Source organism: Cebus imitator, unplaced genomic scaffold, assembly GCF_001604975.1.
Source record: "Cebus imitator isolate Cc_AM_T3 unplaced genomic scaffold, Cebus_imitator-1.0 Scaffold162, whole genome shotgun sequence".
NCBI classification, from domain to species: domain Eukaryota; kingdom Metazoa; phylum Chordata; class Mammalia; order Primates; family Cebidae; genus Cebus; species Cebus imitator.
Genome location: NW_016107477.1, coordinates 1126319 through 1147836, shown reverse-complemented (window position 1 = coordinate 1147836; position 21518 = coordinate 1126319). Strand labels below are relative to the sequence as shown.

Here is a 21518-nt window from a genome sequence, read left to right as displayed (position 1 = left end):
GCTTTGGTAAGGTTGCTGTTATTTCAGCATGTAAGCATCGAGCTGTGTTTGTATAGTTGCTCACTTTGTAGAATAGATTAATTCCTTAAAAATTCACTTGGAAATGAATGTTCACTACTGGAATCTTATTTTTCCCCTGACTTTGTATGCATAATTGAATGACACCAAACAACAACAATAAAGATTTTTCTCTAAGACAGAATCTAACTCAAAATTAAAACATTGTAGTGTAATACACACAAACTTCCCTAATGTTTATGCCAATGCCTGGCTGCCACCAGATACGTAGAAAATGATACCCCAGACTTTGGGTATTCATGATTTTGTCTTCAGCCCTGGGTAAATGTTATCTTTCAGAAACTGGAACTTTTAGTTATTCCTTCTGAAGCGTGGCTTCTTTTTATATTTGAAAGGAAGTGTAGCGTGTGTGTGCTTAGAATTAAACAGACGTCGTTCGAATTTTGGTTTTGCCAGTTAATTGGCCATGTGACTTCCAACAAGTGATTATACTTAGCTTCTCTAAGCCTCAATTCTCTTGCTTGTGAAATGGTAGTAATAGATAATATATCTTACCCCATAAAATTGTCAAGATTAAATGAAAAAATGTTTGTAATGTGTTTGACTCTAGGCAGATACACAATAAATGGTGTTTTTTGGAGCAGCTTAAATAGGGAATTTATGTATTAGTTTTTAATAACTTTGAGGCTCTTTTTTGGTGTAGACGCTCATATTTTGCTTCCGCGGTTCCTATAGGACTGTTTTAAAAACTATTTAGACAATTAACATTAGGTGAAGCATTTTCTTTAGTATTTTTATCCTGCTTAAGAAAGAACTTACTTTTCTATGAGGAGTAGTCAGAGTTGAAGTTTAAACCTTTAAAAACTCATTTGCTTTTTCTTTTCTTACATAACCAGAACCAGTACAATATGTTTCTCACAAGCCTTTCCTGAAGTCTCTTTGGGATGTAGCTACGTGTAGAAAATAACTTTTTCAAAAAGCACTTTAAGTGAAAATAGATTTTTGCCAATAGTTTGTGACTCTCCTGATGAAAGTGAAGAGCATGGGAAAATGACAGAGGCATGTGGTTGGCCTTTAGTAAGTTGAACAGGTTTAAGAGATATATAGGATTACAAAATATTCAAACTTTCCAAAAGCATGAGAAATGTGTAATTATTTGGGGATGAAAAGGCTCTTACACGCTGGATTTCAAGTCACTCTCATTTAGGAAAGCCTGTATCCATGGGTCTTGGAAAGGAGCAGTTGTTCCCAAGTTCAGTGAATGCGCTGCCCATGAGCAGTGCAAGCCAGGACCCCGGGGGCAGCCTGGAGGTTCAGGGCACCGTCTTTTTTGCTTCCTTTGGGCAATCTGACAAGGGAGGCTGTTGCTTCTGTTTCTGGAATATTTCTCATCTGTCCACTTATTTTCATCTTCCCTGTACCAACTGGAGTCCAAGCTGTCATCCCTTGCTTGGACTACACAGCTGATCTCCCCAGGCCCACTCTTGTTACTCCCTAACCCAGGTGCAAAATGCCAGCTACATTGTTCTTTTCAGAACATGAGCCTGATCTTGTCCACCTCCTGCCTTTTCTTTGCTCAAAACCTTTCCAGTGCTTCTCATTGCCTGTAGGATAGGATGTGGGCAAAATCCTTATTAAGACCTCTAATCTCTGCAGCACCTGGCCCTTTCCAGTCTCCTGAGCCTTGTCTCCTGCAATGTGCCCCCTTTTCCCTCCTGCTCCCACAGTGCTGGCCTTATTTGAGGTCCTGCCATGGGACCCTTGTATCTGTCATCCCTTCTGCCTGAAATGTCCCTCCTCCCCCTCTCTAAGTCCTTCCTTTGCCTAATTATAGGTCCATGTATTGCTAAAAGCTCTGGCTTCCATGTCCCTTGTCAGGAAGCTGTTCCTGATTTCTCAGACAAGTGTTGGCCTCCTACTCTGCGCTCTCATGGCCTTGTATTCTGTGAAAGCACTTACTTAGTATAGTCTGGAATTAAATTTCAGATTATCTGATTTCTCTCCAGTAGATTTTAAAGCTTGTGAGGGAAGTGTCATGTCCAATTTTGTTTCCTTTTCTGCCCATAGAACCTGGCACACAATAGGTCCTCCATGAGTATTGATTTAATTAGTAACTAGAGAGAACAGTTGATGAGGCTGAAAGTTGGTTTGGGCTCGTGGAGAAGCACTTGGTTTGCTGTGCTCAGCTGGTTGGACGCTGTTCCATCGTTAATAAAAGGACTTTGAAGCTTTCAGCAGGAATGTGATAGTGTCTCTTGCGGAGAGATGTCTCTGTGTTGGTAACAGATAACCCAGAATGAATCTGTTTTGGTGATAATGGATTTTCAAGTCGAAACATATTTTTTTCCCAAATAAGCATCAAGTTATCTAAACCCAGGTTTTAAAAGTTTATGATACTATTATTTTAATTTTGCTACATGTTGATAAACGTGTTACTGTGGTTTGCTATTTTCCTTGCATTTCTATTTACCGGTAGTTGTCTTCATTGTGCTTAGGATTTTAGGAGAAAATATTTGTAATTTTTCTCAGCTAGTTGTTGTCATAATTAATTTTTTATAATAGCAAATCTTAATTAAGTAGTTCAGGATTTAATTTGACCAGGAAATTGTATTTTATTGATGATTTTTAAAACAGGCAGGATGCTTGAGATTGAAACCAGTTATTCAAATCAGTGGCACATTTATGGCTTATTAAGGTAATTGGTACATGAAATAAGACAATACTGCCACAACTAAGCCTTGGGGGGAAATCATCCTTTTTGTCTTTAAAATGGTTACCTGATTTGTTAAATACATTTCAGCCCTGATACTTTATAACTATATATAAAACTATTTTGGGGAGTTAACATCATAAGCCTTATGTACAAAAATGATAGGGTAGTGAAGGCTTGTTTGGTACTGTCTATATGTACCATCATTAATTATTTCCCTGAACATCAGCTCAAAGAGAGGAAAATGTTAGCTATGGATGCTTTGTTTTGTATTTCATACAGTGAACCTCAGTTCAAATCAGAGAATACAGTACCTACCATGTGATAACTATTGTGTTAAACTAATTTATTATTTATGAATTCCTTCTTATTTTTCCAGACAAATTAAATATGACTATTTTGTCAATTTTCCCAGTTATTGAGCATTTAGAAAATTTTTGGTGAAGAATTCGAACAGTTTACTAAATATCAACACTTATTATTCCTGATATACATTCTGTTAGTTTCCTCTTCTTGCTATCAATACAGACATAGTGGCTCAAACAGTAGCAGTATTATTATCCTACAGTTCTGTAGGTTAGAAGCGTGATATGGGTCTCACTGGGCCGATGTCAAGGTGTGAGCAGGACGGCTTTTCTTCTGAAGGCTCAAGGGAAGGATCTGTTTCTTGCCTTTTTCAGCTTCTGCATTCCTTGGCTCATGGCCCCTTCCTCCGTCTTCAAAACTAGCAAGGTTGCATCTGTCTTGTGCTCCTGTTATAGTCACTTTTTCCTCTGGTCACAGCTGGGAAAGCTCTTCCACTTAGGACTCCTGTGATTACGTTTGGGCCAGTGGGATAATCCAAGACACTCTCTCCATCTCAAGGACCTTAGCTTAACCACCTCTGCAAAATTATTTTGCCATGTAAGATAATGCATTCACTGTTTCTAAGGATAAGGATGTGGACATCTTTGGAAGGCCATTATCCTACCTATCACACATTTTAAGCTACGGAAGAATCACTTTAGGTTTCCTTGAAGGAAATGGGAATTATCTTGTATCTGTTGCTAAGGGAACAGTGCTACTATGGCACTCCTTTACCACATAGTTTAGGGGTTTTAGTCATTAGGTCTATCAGCGATTTCACTTTCTTGTTACATTGACACAACCTTGTAATTCAAGTCAGGACTAAGGGACTCTCATTCCAGAAGAGTCATGAAAAGCTCAGTGGGGAAAATGCCCCTGTGAACTAATAGAACTCTTCACTGGCTGCTTCGAATGCACTGTCCAGGAATTTTATTTTATGAAATTGTTTTCAATGTTTTTACATTAAAATTTTCTTTTAGACAGTGCTAATTTAGCTTTCAACTAATAAAAATACCTTCCTTTTACCCTAAATGATCTGCTAGTGAACTGAAATGCAGTATTCCTTCACAGATTTTGAATGTACATTCACTGGGAATGACTAGTGTTTCTAAAGGTTAGCAAGCTGTGGAGTTGAGATATGATTTTGAAAAGAATTTATTTGAAACATTTTTAGTGTCAAGAGGAAAAATAATCTTGAATAAAATTTTAAGAATGTCCATTAATTGAAGCCCACCAGGGAATGACTTGAATAGTGGAAAATCTAAATTCTGACTCATAGAATTAAATTAATGAAAGTAGCAGTAATAACTGGAGCTATATTATATTTAATCTATTACATTAGATGTCTCTAGGATACATAGAGGAAGAAAGTCAAGGGAAATATGTAGTTAATCACTTTACGAAGTGAATATTGCCATCTCATATAGGTGGTTGTTAATTTGGTGACTTACAGGGTGGTATTCATGAGGGATTATCTTAATATTAACCTCCTAGATATATAGAGTATATTTTATGGAGTCTCAGTGATGCAAATTATATTAATAGACCTTCCTTCCCCACATCTACTACATGGCAAGGTAGAAATCAGTTAACAGTGGGAAATCTGCACACAGATGTGCTCTTTACCACAGGCTTCACTATCACATGAATACCCCAGTAAGAAACCTGAGATTCCTTAGTTCTTGATTCCTCTCTAGTGACAGGACTGGACCCACTCAGGAATTCTAATCAGCATTCGGTCCTGTTGTTAAAGTGAGCCTCCATCTGTTTGGCAGTTTCTTCTTGTCTTTATCCCTGTGTCCACATTCACCCATCTGAGTTGACCTTTCAAGTGAGGTGTTGACTATTTCCTCTTGTTCTCCTTCCCCTCCTCTTCTCCCTCCTCTTCTGCTCACTCTTCTCTTGTTCTTTCCTTGTACTGATATGTCAATCTGTTCTGGCTTTTTGTTTTATCCATTCTTCACTCTCTGACTTCCATTTACATGTTGGGATTCCTTTGTGTTTCAGCTATGATTTTCTTCCCATTTTGCACTTTTTCTCTGGGTGACTTTTGTTATCATCTTGACACTACTCTGGTTATGCTACCTAGCTGCAGATTTATGTCTCAACTCTATGCTGAAAGTGAATTCCACCTGGCTATCCTTTACCCATATCAAATCACTGCCTCTGCCCCCAATTTTTTCTCTATGTTCCTGGTCAATTTTAATGCTGTTACCATTTGCCCATTCTTGCCAACCAGAAGCCAGTATGTTCCATAAGATCTTAAGATTAATTACTAAATAAGAAAGAGAAAACCAAAGACGTGGAAGAAGTTTTTGTTTAAAGTAAAAGTGAGAAAGAGTAATACATATGTTTCTATAGAAATTCATTTGAACACCTGGAAGAACCAGGTGATTTCCTAGCAAACTAAAGATTATCACAGGGGACTCAAGGAAAGGCTGAACGTTGGAGTAGACCAATAGAAGATATTGATAAGTGAAGTCCAGAGGGGTCACAGCAGCACTGATCTTTATCTTTAAAAGAACAGATAATTCCAATGACAGTCAAACTCTTCCAGGTCACAGAAAAAGGTGAAAGTTTCTTTGTGAAGCCAATAAATGAAACCTGACGAAGATAGTACAAAAACCAAAACTAGACTACAGATGCATATCACATATAAATACAAATATGAAATTCTAGATAGATATTGGCTAATATAATCCAGCAATGTATTAGACAAATGATATTCTAGTATATTACTAAGGAGGTATAATGATGAGTAATGTAAAATTCAGTGATAAAACCAGGTTCAATATTATAAAATCTGCCAACATAATTTATACAACCACAAATTAAACTACGTGACTAGCCATGTAATGATCTCTAGATACTAAAATGGCTTTTGATAAAATTTTAACTTCCATTCCTTGCAAAACAACTTATGTAAAAATAAGATTGAATATTATAAGAATTATTTACCAAAATATAATAGCAAATATATAGTCAAACATTCAAACCCTTCAATTCAGTTCAGGAAACAGCTGGGGATACCCACTATCATCATTAATATTCATTATTGTCTTGGAATTTTTAGCAAATGAAATAAGCAACAAAATTAAATGAGTACTACAAACTTTGGAAAGAAGAGATTAAAAAATACATATATATGTGCTTATATATACATATATGTATTTGTATATACGTATACATGTATATATAAACACATATATATGGTTCCTCCACTAAGCTGCATACTTACAGATGATAAGACACATATTTACACATGATAAGATTTTATATCTAGAAAACCCAGGAGAATCTAATGATAAATTATTGGAATTAATACAAGAATGTTGAGGTGGTTAGATATAGTATAAATACAAAAACTTATTATTACCTTTTCTGTATTTCAACATTCAGCACTTAGAAATTAAAAAGGGAAAATATTCCATTCATAGTAGCAATACAATATAAAACATTTACAGTATATTGAATAAGAAATGGGAAGGGCCTTATCTGAAGAAAACTGGAAAATCCTACTGAAGGATAGAAATTACTCTCTGAACAAATAGAAAGCTATACCACAAAAATGTTAGCTCTCACCACATTAATATTTATTTCACTTCTAAAATAGGATCTCAACTGGTTTTAATTTCAATAGAATAAAATGTTTTTATGCCTAAATCCCCAACATTCTGGTGGTATGATAATGGAAACAAAAATCTACTGGGATAGGGAAACCAGAAGGAGATATGTAAGCATGTAATATATGAGAAAGACGGTAAATCAGTTCAGGAGGACAAAGCATAGATTTTTTATTTAATTGGTTATGCTTGCCCTAGTGGCCTTTGTCTATATAAAAATAAATTTCAAATAGATTAAAGACTTAGAAAAGGTTTTACAAGAATATGTTTAGGAGACAAACACTTTAGGGTAAGGAAGAACTCAATCAAGAATGGAAACTTGTACTCTAGAAATGAAATTATAGACATATAAAATCAGTTTTTATTTAATCTGAAAATTTTGTTATTTTACTCTCATTTTTGAAGGGTATTTTCATTGGCTATATAATTCTTACTTGACAGTTTTATGGCTTTCAGTGCTTTAAAGATGCAATTCCGTTCTTTTCTTGTCTTCCTTGTTTCTCATAAGTCGCTACATCTGAAATTTACAGAGCCCCTACTGCTATTTCTTTTCTCTGTCTTTATTTTTCTCCTTTATACTTACTGTTGTCTGACATGCCATGTATTTTACTTATTTGTCTTGTTTATTGTCTGTCTTCATCCACTAGAATTTATGAAGGATACAGGCAGGGTTTTTGTTTTGTTTTGTTTTGTTTTGAGATGGAGTTTCATTCCTGTTGCCCAGGCTGGAGTACAATGGCACAATCTCGGCTTACTGCAACCTTTGCCTCCTGGGTTCCAGTGATTCTCCTGCCTCAGCCTCTTAAGTAGCTGGGATTACAGGCATGTGCCACCACACCCAGCTAATTTTTGTATTTTTAGGAGAGGTGGGGTTTCACCACATTGACCAGGCTGGTCTTGAACTCCTGACCTCAGGTGATGTGCTTCGGCCTCCCAAAGTGCTGGGATTACAGGTGTGAGCTATTGCACTCAGACTTTTTTTTTTCTTTTTTTAAAATGCTTTGTTTTGTGCTGGATTATAAGCTCTGAGGACATAGTAAGCATTCAATTAATATTTGTTGAATGAAAAATCAGGACTGGATGAAGAGTGTGGATTACTACTCATGACAATGTGGATTACTATGTTCACGGTATTCTTAGCCCTTAGCTCATATGTTTGCAATTGGATTTTCCTTATTGTATGATAGTTATCTAGTTCCTCCACTAAGCTGCAAGCTCTTTAAGGGCAATACCTATCTTATCCTTATTTGAATAATTATCACCTAACACAGAATGTGTCTCATAGAAGATACTGTAAGCCAAAAGGTATCGAAAACAGGTCTCAATCAATTTAAAAAATTATTTTGCTAAGGTTAAGGATGTGCCCTCAGGAGGTCCTGATGACATGGGCCCTAAGTGGTCCAGGCAGTTTCTTTTTATACATTTTAGGGAGACATGAGACATCAATCAATATATGTAAGATGTACATTGGTTTGATCCGGAAGGGCAGGACAGCCCGAAGCTGGCAGGGAGCTCCCAGGTCATAGGTAGATAAGAGACAAATGGTTGCATTTCTTTGAGTTTCTAATTAGCCTTTCCAAAGGAAGCAATCGAATATTAATTTGATTTATCTTAGTGAGCACAGGGATGACTTTGAGTTCTGTCTGTCCTTTGTCCACAAGGGATTTGTTTGTGGACAAATTGTGAAGGAGGTATGAAGCTTTTAATCTTTGCAGCTATCTTATTTAGGAACAGAATGGGAGGCAGGTTTGCCGGAAGCAGTACCCAGCTTGACATGTGCCTTTGGCTTAGTGATGTTGGGGTCCTGAGATTTCTTTTCCTTTCACAGTACTTAATAAGTGTTGGTTGAACCAATGAGTGCCTAGCTCATATTTTTCTCCCTTTGTCTGGTCATACCTGAATAAAACATTGATGATTTCCCTACTGATGCAATCTCATGACTGAGTAGGACTAGAAAACATTGATGATTTCCCATTAATGCAATGTCATGAATTACTTTGCCACATGTGAAGGTAGCATTGTAGTACACGTTTCCACATGCACACTCTGAGCCTCGTTCTCGTCACACACTGTCCTCCAGTTTTCTCCTGCTCACCTCCAGGCCTGCCTGCACCAGCACACATTCCCTGCTTTCTCAGTGGAAACGATCCCGAGGCAAATCCCCCTACTTGCCCCTGATCTCACCTCTCTCTCCAGCCTCACATCCCTGCTTTTTCCTGCATCTTCAGTCAACCTCTGTACCCAGCAGCAGGTAAATGCCACTTACATCTTTCCAGTTAACTGAATTCAGTGGTCTTGGTTCAGTCCTCATGTTGCTTTACTTTTTAAATTCAATTTGACAGTGAAATTCTCCACCTGAAAGCATTTTCACCTGCATTCCTTCCGTTTCTCTGGCTGCCCCTTCTCACTCTTCTTTATGGTTGTTTTTCCTCCACCCACATCTTAAACGCTGCAGGTCACTAGGCTCCTCTTCTTGGCCCTACCCTCCCCATGCTCTGTACACACTCCCTGGGAATTTCCTCTGCTTTAGTGCCCTGCATACTGATAGTCACTCAATCCATGGCTCTAGCCTTGAACTTTCTCCTGCAATGTCTCCAAAGCGTTCATTCTGAACCTCCGTTAGATTCCTTTTGGATTTCAAAGATTCAGCATCTCTGAAAAGGTACTAAGCCCACTCCTCTAGTTTTGTCTTGCTAAGTGGCAGACACATCATAAATTCAGTCTCCTAAGCTAGAAATATCAGAGTCCTCTTTCTCATATCACTGATTGTCCAGTTCTGTCACATCTCATTCAGATGGCTCTCTGCATTCTTTCCGCTCCTCTCAATTCTCACAGCAGCTATCTCAAATCAAGACCTCATCATATCATGCCTGTGTGCGTTATGGTCTCCTTCCTGATATTTCTATGATCAGTCTCCCTTTCTTATTCTATGCTAGCATTCCTAAAACTGCCATCAGCAGTATTTTTTTTACAAAAATTAAAACAGCCACAAAAGCAATAGGCAGGGCAGAGGAGAAACAAGTCCAAAACTTATTGTGACATTTCTTTGCTTAAAAAGCATTCACTGGCTTCATAGTAAATATAGAATGAAGGCTGAAATTCTAAGCATGGTGTTTAATCAGATTCTTTCTTTTGCAAGAAAGAGAGATTGCTCAAGCTTGCTCAAGTAATGGGCTGTAGTGCAAAAATACATGCTGGGGGAGTATGGAGACTCATGGAAATTCAGGAACAGGGTCTGTAGTCAGAATTCTGAGGCTGTCCTGTCTGTAAGGCCACCTGCAACAGGAACCTGGCCCTCATAGGGAGCAATCATTCTTCAGGATAGCTGCATCAGAATCACCTGGAGGGCTTGCTGAAACAGATTGCTGGGCCCCACTCCCAGAGTTTTTGATTCAGCATAGGCCCACATTTTCACTGATGCTCCCAAATTTGTATTTCTAACAATTTTCTGGGTGACACTGATGCTGCTGGCTTGGGTCCCACACTTTGAGAGCCTTAATCCTTAAGGCATGTAACATGGTTTGGGAAACCTTTGATGAGCTCCTTCAGAATTAGTTGTTCCTCTACTTTGCAGGTTTCTTGATGTTGAGAACAATGGTTCTCAAACTTTAGCATGCATTATAATCATTTGGAAGGATTGTTTGAGTGGATTGCCATTCCCAACCACAGTTTCTCATTCATTAAATTTGAGATGTGGCCCCACATTTGCATTTTTAACAAGTTTCCAGGGATGGCCACACTTTGCATTGGATGTATAAACTGTTGAGTCACCAGATCTGGAACTCTGAAATCCTCTTCTTGATCACACCCTCATGCCTCCCAGCTCTTCCCTCTCCTTCAATTCTGTGGCATCTTCTTAGAAAATCGTGTTGTGTATTTTAGCTTTTCCATTCTTTCTTGTACTTTGTTGGTTGTCTTCTGACTTCCTTCGCCTCCCCGGCCAGTTGGGGCCCTTCAGGCATATGATCTCACACTCTCATGGTTTTAGAGCCTTTCAGTCACTTGGCCATCTCCTCCTCAGCCCCCAGCTGTCCACAAACGTAACCATCTTCTCCCACTTCCGACTGCCAGGAGCTGCTGGAGAAAGTCCTTGGTGCCAGTCGCCTCCGCTGCAGAACCACCAGTTTAATGGAGTGGGAGTGTCAGGACTGCTCTATATTTCTTATATTCAGTCCTAGCCGAATTTTCCTAACTCTTCCTTTCCTCATGCTCCTGAAGGCACCGCTGTGACCTTTACTCTTAACAGATGCCATTCTACGTCACGAAGGAGGTGAGGGTATTTGGGGGGTGCCTTCCCATCTCCTTCCCTAGCAGCCTAAAACACCTCTGCTTTTAATCTCATTCACCACCCGCCTTTTTATCTTAGGGTCCTCCCGCGTCCTGCGTTCCTAAAGCCACCAGTCTCTTCTACCTCTCCCTGGTCTACTATCCCTCTCTTCTGAGAGCCTCCTTTTTCTCTCTCTCCTGGGGCATTTCCCTCAATGGAAGAACTGAGAAGCCCTGCCTTCTGATATGCTTAACAACAACAATCAACAAAGACTTCCTTTCTCTTCTTTCCCCTGAAGCGCTTTTGTCACCTGCCTCCCAGTTCATTTGCAAACCTCTGCAGTTGTTCCTTTCATGTTTTGACCTCTGAAGTCTGACTTTTGATCTCATCCCTCTGCTGAAACCTCTGCCCCTGTGGTCCCAGTGATACCCTGGCTGTCAGATCCAGCAGCTTCTCCCATCTGCATCTTATGTGGACGAGCAGAGCCTTTGATGGTGCGGATCTCCCTGCTCCTAGAAAACCCTTTCCCCGGAGCCTCCAGGTCTCTGTCTTCTGGAAGTCTCCTTCCAACACTGCCTTCCTCATACACCTCCCAGACCTCACTCACATCTGAGGAAGCTCCTCCCCTGACCTCGGCTGTTCTTCCTCTGTGTCATCCCCGTGGCTGCGTCTTTATGAAAAGCTTTGCATTGTCTTTTGTTGAATGTGTGGTTTTAATAGATTATTATATATACTTACCATAGATTATTCCAAATAGCAAAAGTTTAACATCTCGGAAAATAACTCCGAGTTTCCTCCGCATTCTGCACTCGTCCCTCCACCTGCTCAGCCTTTTCTGGTATCCGGCAGCTTTGGGATTATTTTGCCTTCTCCCTTTTCCGCCTCACCCTGTGCCTGTTGATTGTATTTCTGCATTTTCTTTCAATTTCCTTTCTACTTTTTTATTGTAAATCGACAATTTATAAATTGTATAAATTTAGTGTGTACAAAGTTGTACTATAATTTATAAATGCAATGTGGAATAATTAAATAAAACTAGTTAACTGGCCATCACCTCAAATACTTAACATTTTTTTGCAGAGAGAACATTTGAAATTTACTGTCTTAACAGTTTTGAAATGTACAATACACTCCATTAACTATAGTCACCATGGTGTGCAATAGAACTAAAAAAAAATAAAACCACCTAAACAACTGGAAACCATTGCTGTGGTCTAACAGAGACTTTGGACCCTTTGACATTCATTTCGCCGTTCCCCTCATGCCCCCCCATTCCCCTCACGCCCCCTCTGGGTAACCACGGAGGGCACCGCATGCCCCCTTTTGCTTAGGGCATACCCACACTGTTGCTTGTTTGGACCATTGTGTTACCATTCTCAGTCTCCATTGCCTGTCTCTCCATCCATTTCATCCTTACCTAGTGCTGATTCATAAAAGAAGTTCTGATGATACCATCCACCACTCGGAAGTCTCCAGTAGTTCTCTAAACCACATGCATGAAGACCAAACCTGTGAGGCCGGCTTTGAGGAACCTGCATGATCTTATGTTTGCCCCTCCAGCCCGGGCAGTGTAGCCTTCTGCTAAGTGGATCCCTGCAAGCTTTATGCGTAACCCTTCCCAGCCTCTGGCATTTGCAAAGGCAGCTCTTTCTTTCCAGTTTCCTGGCTTTGCCCATGGAATGGGCTTTGCCCAGGGCTGCTTCTCCCTGGATTGCGTGCGGAATTTCTCTTCGTCTCAAAGAAAGTTGTCCTCTGGGAAGCTTTCTGTGTTCAGAGTAAATCCTCCTTGATTTTGTTTCCAGACACATCGTTTGGGTTTCTTAACTAGTGCCTATTAGCACTTGTGTCTGCTTGTTTATTCATCAAAACGCTGAATCCCACCATATGTCAGGTTATGGGTGATGTTTATCTGTCTACATGCCCGTCTCTGTGACTCGAGTAAAGGCGGTGTGGGGGAGAAGCTGGGTTCTGTCAGTACCTGCTTTGTCTGGGGAGATGAGCACTAAAGGCGTTTAAAATTTGGTGGTGCTGAAATGAAAAACAGCCTGACAGTGCACGTGAAAAATGCAGGGAGAGCATGGAAAAGTTCCCACCACAGTGGTCTGGCAGAGGTACTGAAATGTGAGTCTGCACGTGTGACCTCAGCGGGGTATTGTTCAGCAGTGATCAGTTGTTAAGATTAGGAAGACTGTATCATTTCCAGTTGGTACTACAAAAGAAGGCATTATTTATAACGGTGTGGTTGATTGCCACTGACAGTTGTTTGTCAAATATTCAAAGGCATTTCCTGACGGAGTCTCATGCAGCATAACTGTTGAAATGAAATGGAAATATCACCGTGAAGGGTTGTGCTTATGACTAATGGAATTGGGATTTTTTTTTTTTTTTTTTTTTTTTGAGACAGCTCTCGCTCTGTCACCCAGGCTGGAGTGCAGTGGCGCGATAGTGGCTCACTGCAATCTTCACCTCCCAGGTTCAGGCCATTCTCCTGCCTCAGCCTCCCAAGTAGCAGGGACTATAGGCGTGCCTGCCTAATTTTTGTATTTTTAATAGAGACTGGGTTTCACCATGTTGGCCTGTTTGGTCTCGAACCCCAGACTTTGTGATCCACCCGGCTCACCTCCCAAAGTGTTGGGATTACAGGTGTGAGCCACCATACCCAGCCCAAAAGGATCACTGATAAGTATTGTGCAGTTTCCTAGGACTGGATGTTCTTATGGCCAACTCTTTCAGGCTTTGTCTAGCTTTGCTTCACAAATCTCAACACCTTAACAAATGGTCTTCATTTTTTTCTTATGATTTTTATTTGTATATAAACATGTGCGGTTCTAATGATAATATACGTATAAACTGGGCTTAATTAATATTTAAAAAGTAGTATGTGATCATAACCATAATTTATTTACTTCCGTTGTTGGATAGATATTTTCCTAACTTCGTACTGTTGTAAACGCTGCATTTATTCCTTTTCCATTTTTAGAATAAAATATTAAAGTTGGGATGAATAGATCAGTGAATTCTCCTTAATTTTGGGCTATAAATATTATCAACATGATTTTCAAAAGTTTTAATCAAATTTACAAAGCCACCATCAATGAGTAACCTTTTTCATTTTCCTGCAGACTTAATTTTATGGTGATTTTAAGCTTAAAAGTTACTATTTAAATAGGCATTTCTGTTCCATTTTGACTGTGCGTGCTATAGTGAGTCAGTAGTGGATAGTGGGGGTTGCCGGAACTAGGGATTTTGTTTACATACGGACTTTTCCAGCTGTGTGAACTGTGTGACCTCCGTAAGCCTCAGAACAATAAAATAGGGTTGTTAATCTAATATTCAGTATTGTAAGTAACAAGTAAAAATGTATGCATTCACACATATGTGCGCGCGCGTGCACACACACACACACACACCCCAATCAGTACCTCGTATATAATAGATATATATTAAGTGACAGGTAATATTTAATCAAATGTATTTTGTTTATTATATAATGTTTGGCAGAAGGGTAATAATTGGAACATTTTGCTATAGCCAATCAATATACTGAGAAGAAATGGAATTTAGGGTTTATGAAGCTGCACAAATATCTAATATTCCATAAATGAGTGCCATATCTGTAGTATGTCTGAGAAAACTGCATAAAAATTAAATTTAGTGCCTGAAGCAGTGCTGTCTCATAATTGGTTCCTTCTCTTCAGGAAACTGAGAAATGAATTCTTCAAAATATGTATCTTTGAATTCATATTTAAGGCCCAAGGTGCTATTCTGCCTGCCTTCCTTTCCTTTAATTTATTAAACAAATATTTATGGTCAGACATGATTGTAGCTCCAGAGAAACAAATGATGAACATACCAAGATGGTTTACCCTCCTTTGTAGAAGTTTATATTCTACTTCCAAGTAAGCAAACTGGCTAATTTCAGCTAACCTACTTCCTGTGAATAATGAAACAACATGGTGAGAAACCCGGGTGAGAGAATTCCTTTATAATTCAGTGACCAGGGAGGATCTGTCCACAGGCTCCGAGGTGCAAGCAAACTTGGTATTCCCTCATCTCACTTAAAGGCACCATATTACTGAGTAATCCTCTTGCTTCACCAAAAGATGTAATTCAGTGAAAGTTTTTATTGTTTAATATTATGTATTCTTATTTTTGATCAATTTTAAAAGGTTCGTTGGTACTTATGTGATCATAAAAGGAAGTCTTAGATATAGTTTACTTTTGGTGAAATGATAATGTGCGACAATTGGAAATATGATTAAATTGCAAAATTACATGCAATCTTTTAAAGAACCCAGCTGTTGTAGAAAATCAGATATCTATATTTGTTTTAGAGCCAACACTGCTGTAATGTTTTTTGTAAGGCACATAATTGTAATGTAGCAGAATACTTGTGTGGAAATTGGGATGTTGAATAGTCTTCCTGGAGCATCCTCAGGGTTTGTCAGGTTTCTGCTTTCTCTCTCTGGTAGAATAAAACATCTCATGTGGCAGAAACAGTGCAAACCTTTAGGTGTTCTAATGGGCCAATGGACTGTGACCTCCTTGATGGAAATCACACCATGATGTCTCAATATTTCCAAACAATACAAGAAAATCCGCTAATGATAATTCTGGTGTCTTATTTGATGATGAAAATGCTTTAAAAAATTCTCAGGCAGGGTGCAGTGGCTCACGCCTATAATCCCAGCACTTTGGGAGGCCAAGGTGGGTGGATCTCCTGAGGTCAAGAGTTCAAGACCAGTCTGGCCCGCATGATAAAACCCTGTCTCTCCTAAATATACAAAAATTAGCCCGGTGTGGTGGCGTGTCCCTGTAATCCCAGCTACCTGGGAGGCTGAGGCGGGAGCATTGCTTGAACCTGGGAGGCAGAGGTTGCAGGGAGCTGAGATCATGCCATTGCACTCCAGCCTGGGCAACAGAGTGAGACTCGGCATCCTGCCCCCCCCAAATTATCATACATTAATATGTATGATATTAAGTAAGTGCATTTAGCAATAATGTTAGTGTTGTGACAGTGAATATTAATGTCCATGCTTTTTTGAGCCTAATTTTTAGCTATAAATTGATATGAAGTTTTTCTTTATTAGCTGACTTTAAATTACTTCTCTTTGTTGTTAATGACATATCTGGATAGCAAAAGAAATGAAATGTATATGGTTTATTTTTCATCTACTAGACAACAGATTTTATTCATTTCAGTGGAACTGAATAAAATTTCCACATAACATGTTCATGCACACTTGTCACATTAACAGGGGCTCAGAAATTATTATTATTATTATTATTATTTTTCTGAGATGGAGTTTTGCTCTTGTTGCCCAGGCTAGAGTGCAATGGCAGAATCTTGGCTCACTGCAACCTCTGCCTCCCAGATTCAAGCAATTCTCCTGTCTCAGCCTCCCAACTAGCTGGGATTACAGGCATGTACCACTATACCTGGCTAATTTTGTATTTTTAGTAGAGATGGGGTTTCACCACATTGGCCAGGGTGGTCTCGAACTCCTGACCTCAGGTGATTTACCCTCCTCAGCCTCCCAAAGTGCTGGGGTTACAAGTGTGAGCCACTGCACCTGGCTAGAAATTTTGAAATGACTAAAAGTTTACATGAATTATTCCAGCACAACTTGATGGATTTTGTTTTTGTTATTCAGTCACGTTGTATTGTCTCGAGAGGTTTCAAATGTTTGAGTGAGAGGTACATCTTACTTCCTGTCATCCCCGGTGCTGAAGCATCGCTGACCCTTTACCATCTGCATCTCCTTCTGGAACATTCACAGCAAGATAGATGCTAAAATTAAGACTCAGTTAGCACTTTCTGATGAGCATTCTCCAAGGATATGTGTGTGTGTGTGTTATGGCTAAGTAATAATACTTGTAAATAATTTTTAAAATGTAGATTGTGTTAAATAAGGAAAGCATATTTACATCAATCTTGCCATCCACGTGTAGCCACTGTTGATATTCTGCTGTTTCTTTCTGATTGCTTTTCTACATGAATGTGTTTCGTTTTGTGGACACACATATGCCTATTGCCTAACACATAAAATGCGCTGTATAAATATGTGAATAAATGGATGTCTTAATATATGGACTAATTTGTATAATATATATGTATGTATGTTGTTTTATTTTTAATTGACAATAATTGTATATATTCATGGGGTACAGTGTGATGTTTTGATATATGTTTGTGGAATGATTACATCAAGCTAATTAACATATCTATAACCTCACATACTTACATTTTTTGTCTTGAGAATATTTAAAATCAATTCTTTTTAGCAGTTTTGAAGTATATAACATTATTAACTATAATCAACAGGCTGTCCAACATATCACTAAAGCTTACACCTGCTGCCTAACTGGAAGGTTGTATCCTTTGGGCAACACCTCCCCATTCCCAATTCCTTACTCGTCCAGCCTCTGGTAACTACCTTTCTAAGCACGGCTTTGATGAGTTTGACTTTTTGGATTGCATGTCTATCAGACTGTGCAGTATTTATCTTTCTGTGCCTAACTTATTTCACTTAGCATAAGTAAGGACACAAAACAGCAGATAAGATCTAAATAGACACTGGTTGTGTCCTTAGTTTTTAAATTAACCCAGATAATTCTCAAAATATTCTATTAAATATGTAAAACATAAAAGTATAGTTTTTGATAACCTCAGAATCATATAGGTATATATGGACAATAGTTTATTTAACCTCCTTCTCATATTAATACTACTTTGCATTTTTGCTGTTATTTTGTGATGCACATTTTTACCGTCAATTTTTATTAGTGCTTTGACTAATTTGTTAGTATGTAATCCTAGAGAAGGAATTACTGGGGAGTAGAATGTAAACCTAAGACAACATTAATCTTTTTTGTCAGAATTTTTAAATTCAAAAATGATAATTTTGTTGAATTACAGAGATTAGCTATTCATTTAGAAAATTTGGAAAACAAAGCACAAAGAAAATTGGGAAGGAATTATTTATAATTCTGGCATCTAAGATGACTTGATTTAAACGTTTTTGATTTATATTTTAGGTTTAGTTTTATTTAATCCATTACACATTTACCAAAAATGATCAATTTGTTTTCTTAACTGCTTCTTTTTCCTACTTAGTAGTGTAACATTATGTAGTCCTTCTCTGCCTTTAGACAGTCTGGTTTTGAAAGGACATGTCCATGTAATGCGTTTAATTACCTCCTCCTTTGTCGACCTTTACTTTGTTTCCAGTGTTTCATTTGACTTGGGATTTTAGGAAACAAAATTCTTGTGTTTTGACCCTTGGGCGCATCTACTGTGATTGCATTAAGACAAATTCCCAGGAGAATTGCTGGTTCAACTTACCGGAACGATTTTTTTTTCCCAAGGCAGAGTCTCACTCCTTTGCCCAGGCTGGAGTGTAGTGGTATGATCTCAGCTCACTGCAACCTTCGCCTCTTGGGTTCAAGCATTTATCTTCCGTCAGCCTCCTGAGTAGCTGGGATTACAGGTGCCCACCACCATGTCCAGCTAATTTTTTTAATTTTTAGTAGAGAGGGGATTTCACCATGTTGGCCAGGCTGGTCTCGACCTCCTGACTTCATTATCCATCCGCCTCAGCCTCCCAAAGTGCTGGGATTATAGGTGTGAGCCACCGTGCCCAGCCAGGAACAATTTTTAAGCTTTGACAAATAATGCCACATTACCTTTCCACAGGTTGTGTCAATTGACATTCACAACAAAAGAAGTATGAAAGTGGAAGATTATAAAACATTTTAGATGATTCACTGTAAACTTAACTAAATCACTTTCCAGAAAGCCTGTGCCTGTTCCTCCTCTTTGAGAGGAGCAAGATGGTGCCTAATTTGAGAGTTCACTAGGCATTGACTTGAGAGTCAGACATATTCATTAGCCTCTTCTGAAATAGGAAAAGCTGAACATGGAGTGGTTAGGCGATTTTACTAAATGTTCACAGGAAGTGAGAGAGAAGACTCTTCTTAATTGCTGGGTCTTTCAATTACCAGTTTAACTAATCAGCCTGCTTCTTGAATTTATTGTCAAGTAAGTTTTATTATTTTCCTGTCACTAATTGTTTTGAGAAAAGTCATTGTGTTTTCTCTTCCAGTCCCTTCAGCGGCTGCGCAGGGAGCATGGTCTTGGGAGTGGTACTTGAAAGAACAGAAGGCTGTCGCAGCACCTGTTGAGCTGTTTTCCAAGGTCAGCCACTGAAGGACTTGTATTTTTGCAAGGAAGCAACACTTAAGAGATTTAGTTAAAATGAAATGACTTTCCTAGATAGCCCAGCAACTTATTTGAATTATTTGTGGGCTGTGCTGGAAAATGACCCCACAAACTTAATCAGAGCCTTAGTGTTTCAGAGTGGGCTGGAGCCCAGTGCTGCCACCTGCCAGCTCTGTAACCTGGGACAAGTCATTCAATTCAGTGTCCTCTCTCATGAGGTGGGAAAAGTCCCCTACCTTTCTCCTTGGGTGGCTGGAGGACTGAAGCAGTTGTATCCGTAAAGGATGTAGGATGCAATGTGCACACTATACATGCTCAATAAGTGTTAGGTTTTATTTTTATTAGCCTGTATTACCTGATTTAGAGGGATCTGTTTTGATGAGTTGCTGACTGGTGGGTCGAGCAAGATGTTAGAGAAGACAGTAAACCCTTGAGTCCTGGCATACATGACTAGAAAGATGAGCAGAGCAGCCAGTGTAGACTTCCTTGACCATCTGCTAGCACCAGGGCCTTACGGGGGATCCTCCTTACCCAAGACACCAGATCTTCTGATAGTCTTTCTGCTCTTCTTGGTCTGAGTTTTAGATGTTTTAGGGGAAATTTATGTGAAAAATTGCATCAGATTTGCCTCATTACTTTACATTTTAACCTGTAGCAGGAAGCTACAAATTTTTATTTGCTTTACTTTTCATGACATCTGTTGAGTTACATCTAGTATTTGTTAGAGTGTGAAAGGGCCAGCATTTGTAATCCTGGACATGCCAGTAGGAAAGGAAGGAAGAGGTAGAACAAAGAGGAAAAGAAAGGGAAACCAAGTGCAGGCCCATTGTGTTTAAGAAATGATGTGTGTCCTTTTGTCGTCTAGGTGCTATGCTTCACTAACAAACAGTATGAAGGCCATGCCATAGAAAATGAAAACTTCTAGGGCAGTGTTCTTAACCCATTCTTCGTACCAGGTACTTTTGTGGAGCTTTGGAAAGCACAGCATGGGTCTTCCTGAGACCTTCTAAATGAGACCTTTAGGGGCTGGGCCTGGAACATGTGCAGCTTGAGAACCTCCTGCATTCTTTGTGCAGGTTTGGGGCCCATTACTATGGAAGATTTAGGAACTGCCTAGGAGTCAGGATGCTGTTTCCCCATGTTGCTTTCACTTGATAAGAGTTAGGGGTTTGTTCCATCAAAAGGTGCAAGTTCATTAAGGTAAGGGGTTTTACTTCGTGTGTCCCGGCAGTGCCTGCTGTGTTGAGTGTACTCAGGTGATCAGTCGCTGTTGAATGACTTCTAGGGAACCTCTTCTCACTTCTGAGTGTAAAGATCTTTGAAGGTGGTTGGCTTGGACCGGTGCAGTTCGGCGTAGCTCACAGTCACCTTGCCCTTTCCCCAACCCCTCCCGGCCCTTGCCGCAGGGCCACTGCAGATTGGGAGGGTAGAACAGAGTGGGCCAGAACAGGAGCTGCCTGAGACCTGTCAGGCAGTGTGACACCCAAGGGCAGAGGTAGCAGGGTCAAGGTCCAGGATTTGAGCCAAAGAACATAGGTGAGGCTTGTGCCCCGATGGCTACTCTGGTTTAGAAGTCAGACCTGTGCTGTGTCCTCAGATCAATCCTAGGGCAAGGGTCCTCTCTTACACCCACGCAGGATTAAATCAGATATTTGGGTGTTAGGGGTGAAGTGTGGACTAATTTGCAGAGCAAGGAAAGTTTAGGCTGATGGCAGCCAATTCTCTGTCCAGCTCCTGTGTTGCCCCATATCTCAGCCCATCAGTGCATTAACATTATTCTCAGAGCTTCTCCTCTAAGACCCTTTAAGGCCCATCAGCCAATGCAAGAACACCTGCAGGATTGAGAATTTCTTCCTTAGATTTTTCCTCATGACCTGGTGTTAACCAAAAAAAAAAAAAAAAAAAAAAAAAAAAAAAAAAAAAAAAAAAAAAAAAAAAAAAAATAAAAAAAAAAAAAAAAAAAAAAAAAAAAAAAAGATGAAGGGGGCAAATGTAGGATTTCTGTTTCTGAAATAAATCCTCATGATGGTATCGAGAACTGTGTAATCATAGGCTCTGGGTCATATAACTTTCTCCCTTGACTTTACAGAGATATGACAATAGAGGCACTGGAAGGCAGTCAGTGGGAGGAGCACACGCTGTGGGACATAAAGACAGGAGTGGGCCCCCTTGGGAGGGTGGAGAGAGTCGGAGAGACTCTGTTGAGGGAGGTGGGTGGTGAGCAGGTGATGCACTCTTTGATGATTCTTTGGCTAAGAACACAACTTTGAAACTGGACTTTCTCAAGCTTTTGGACTCTAATATTTGTCACCTCTGAAAGTAACAGCAAAGCAT

General features: G+C 39.4%; 1 protein-coding gene across 2 annotated transcripts in view; it reads left to right on the top strand.

The window, feature by feature from the left end:
• The window catches only part of L3MBTL4 (L3MBTL histone methyl-lysine binding protein 4), a 461506-nt gene that overhangs the window by 129964 nt on the left and 310024 nt on the right, over positions 1–21518 (top strand). The window contains exon 5 of one of the 2 annotated variants that reach the window (XM_017543913.2): positions 19069–19160. In XM_017543913.2, coding sequence (XP_017399402.1) covers positions 19069–19160 — 92 coding nt within the window. Of the gene's footprint in view, positions 1–19068; positions 19161–21518 lie in introns of those variants that run through there. The other variant, XM_037744036.1, reaches the window with a different exon arrangement.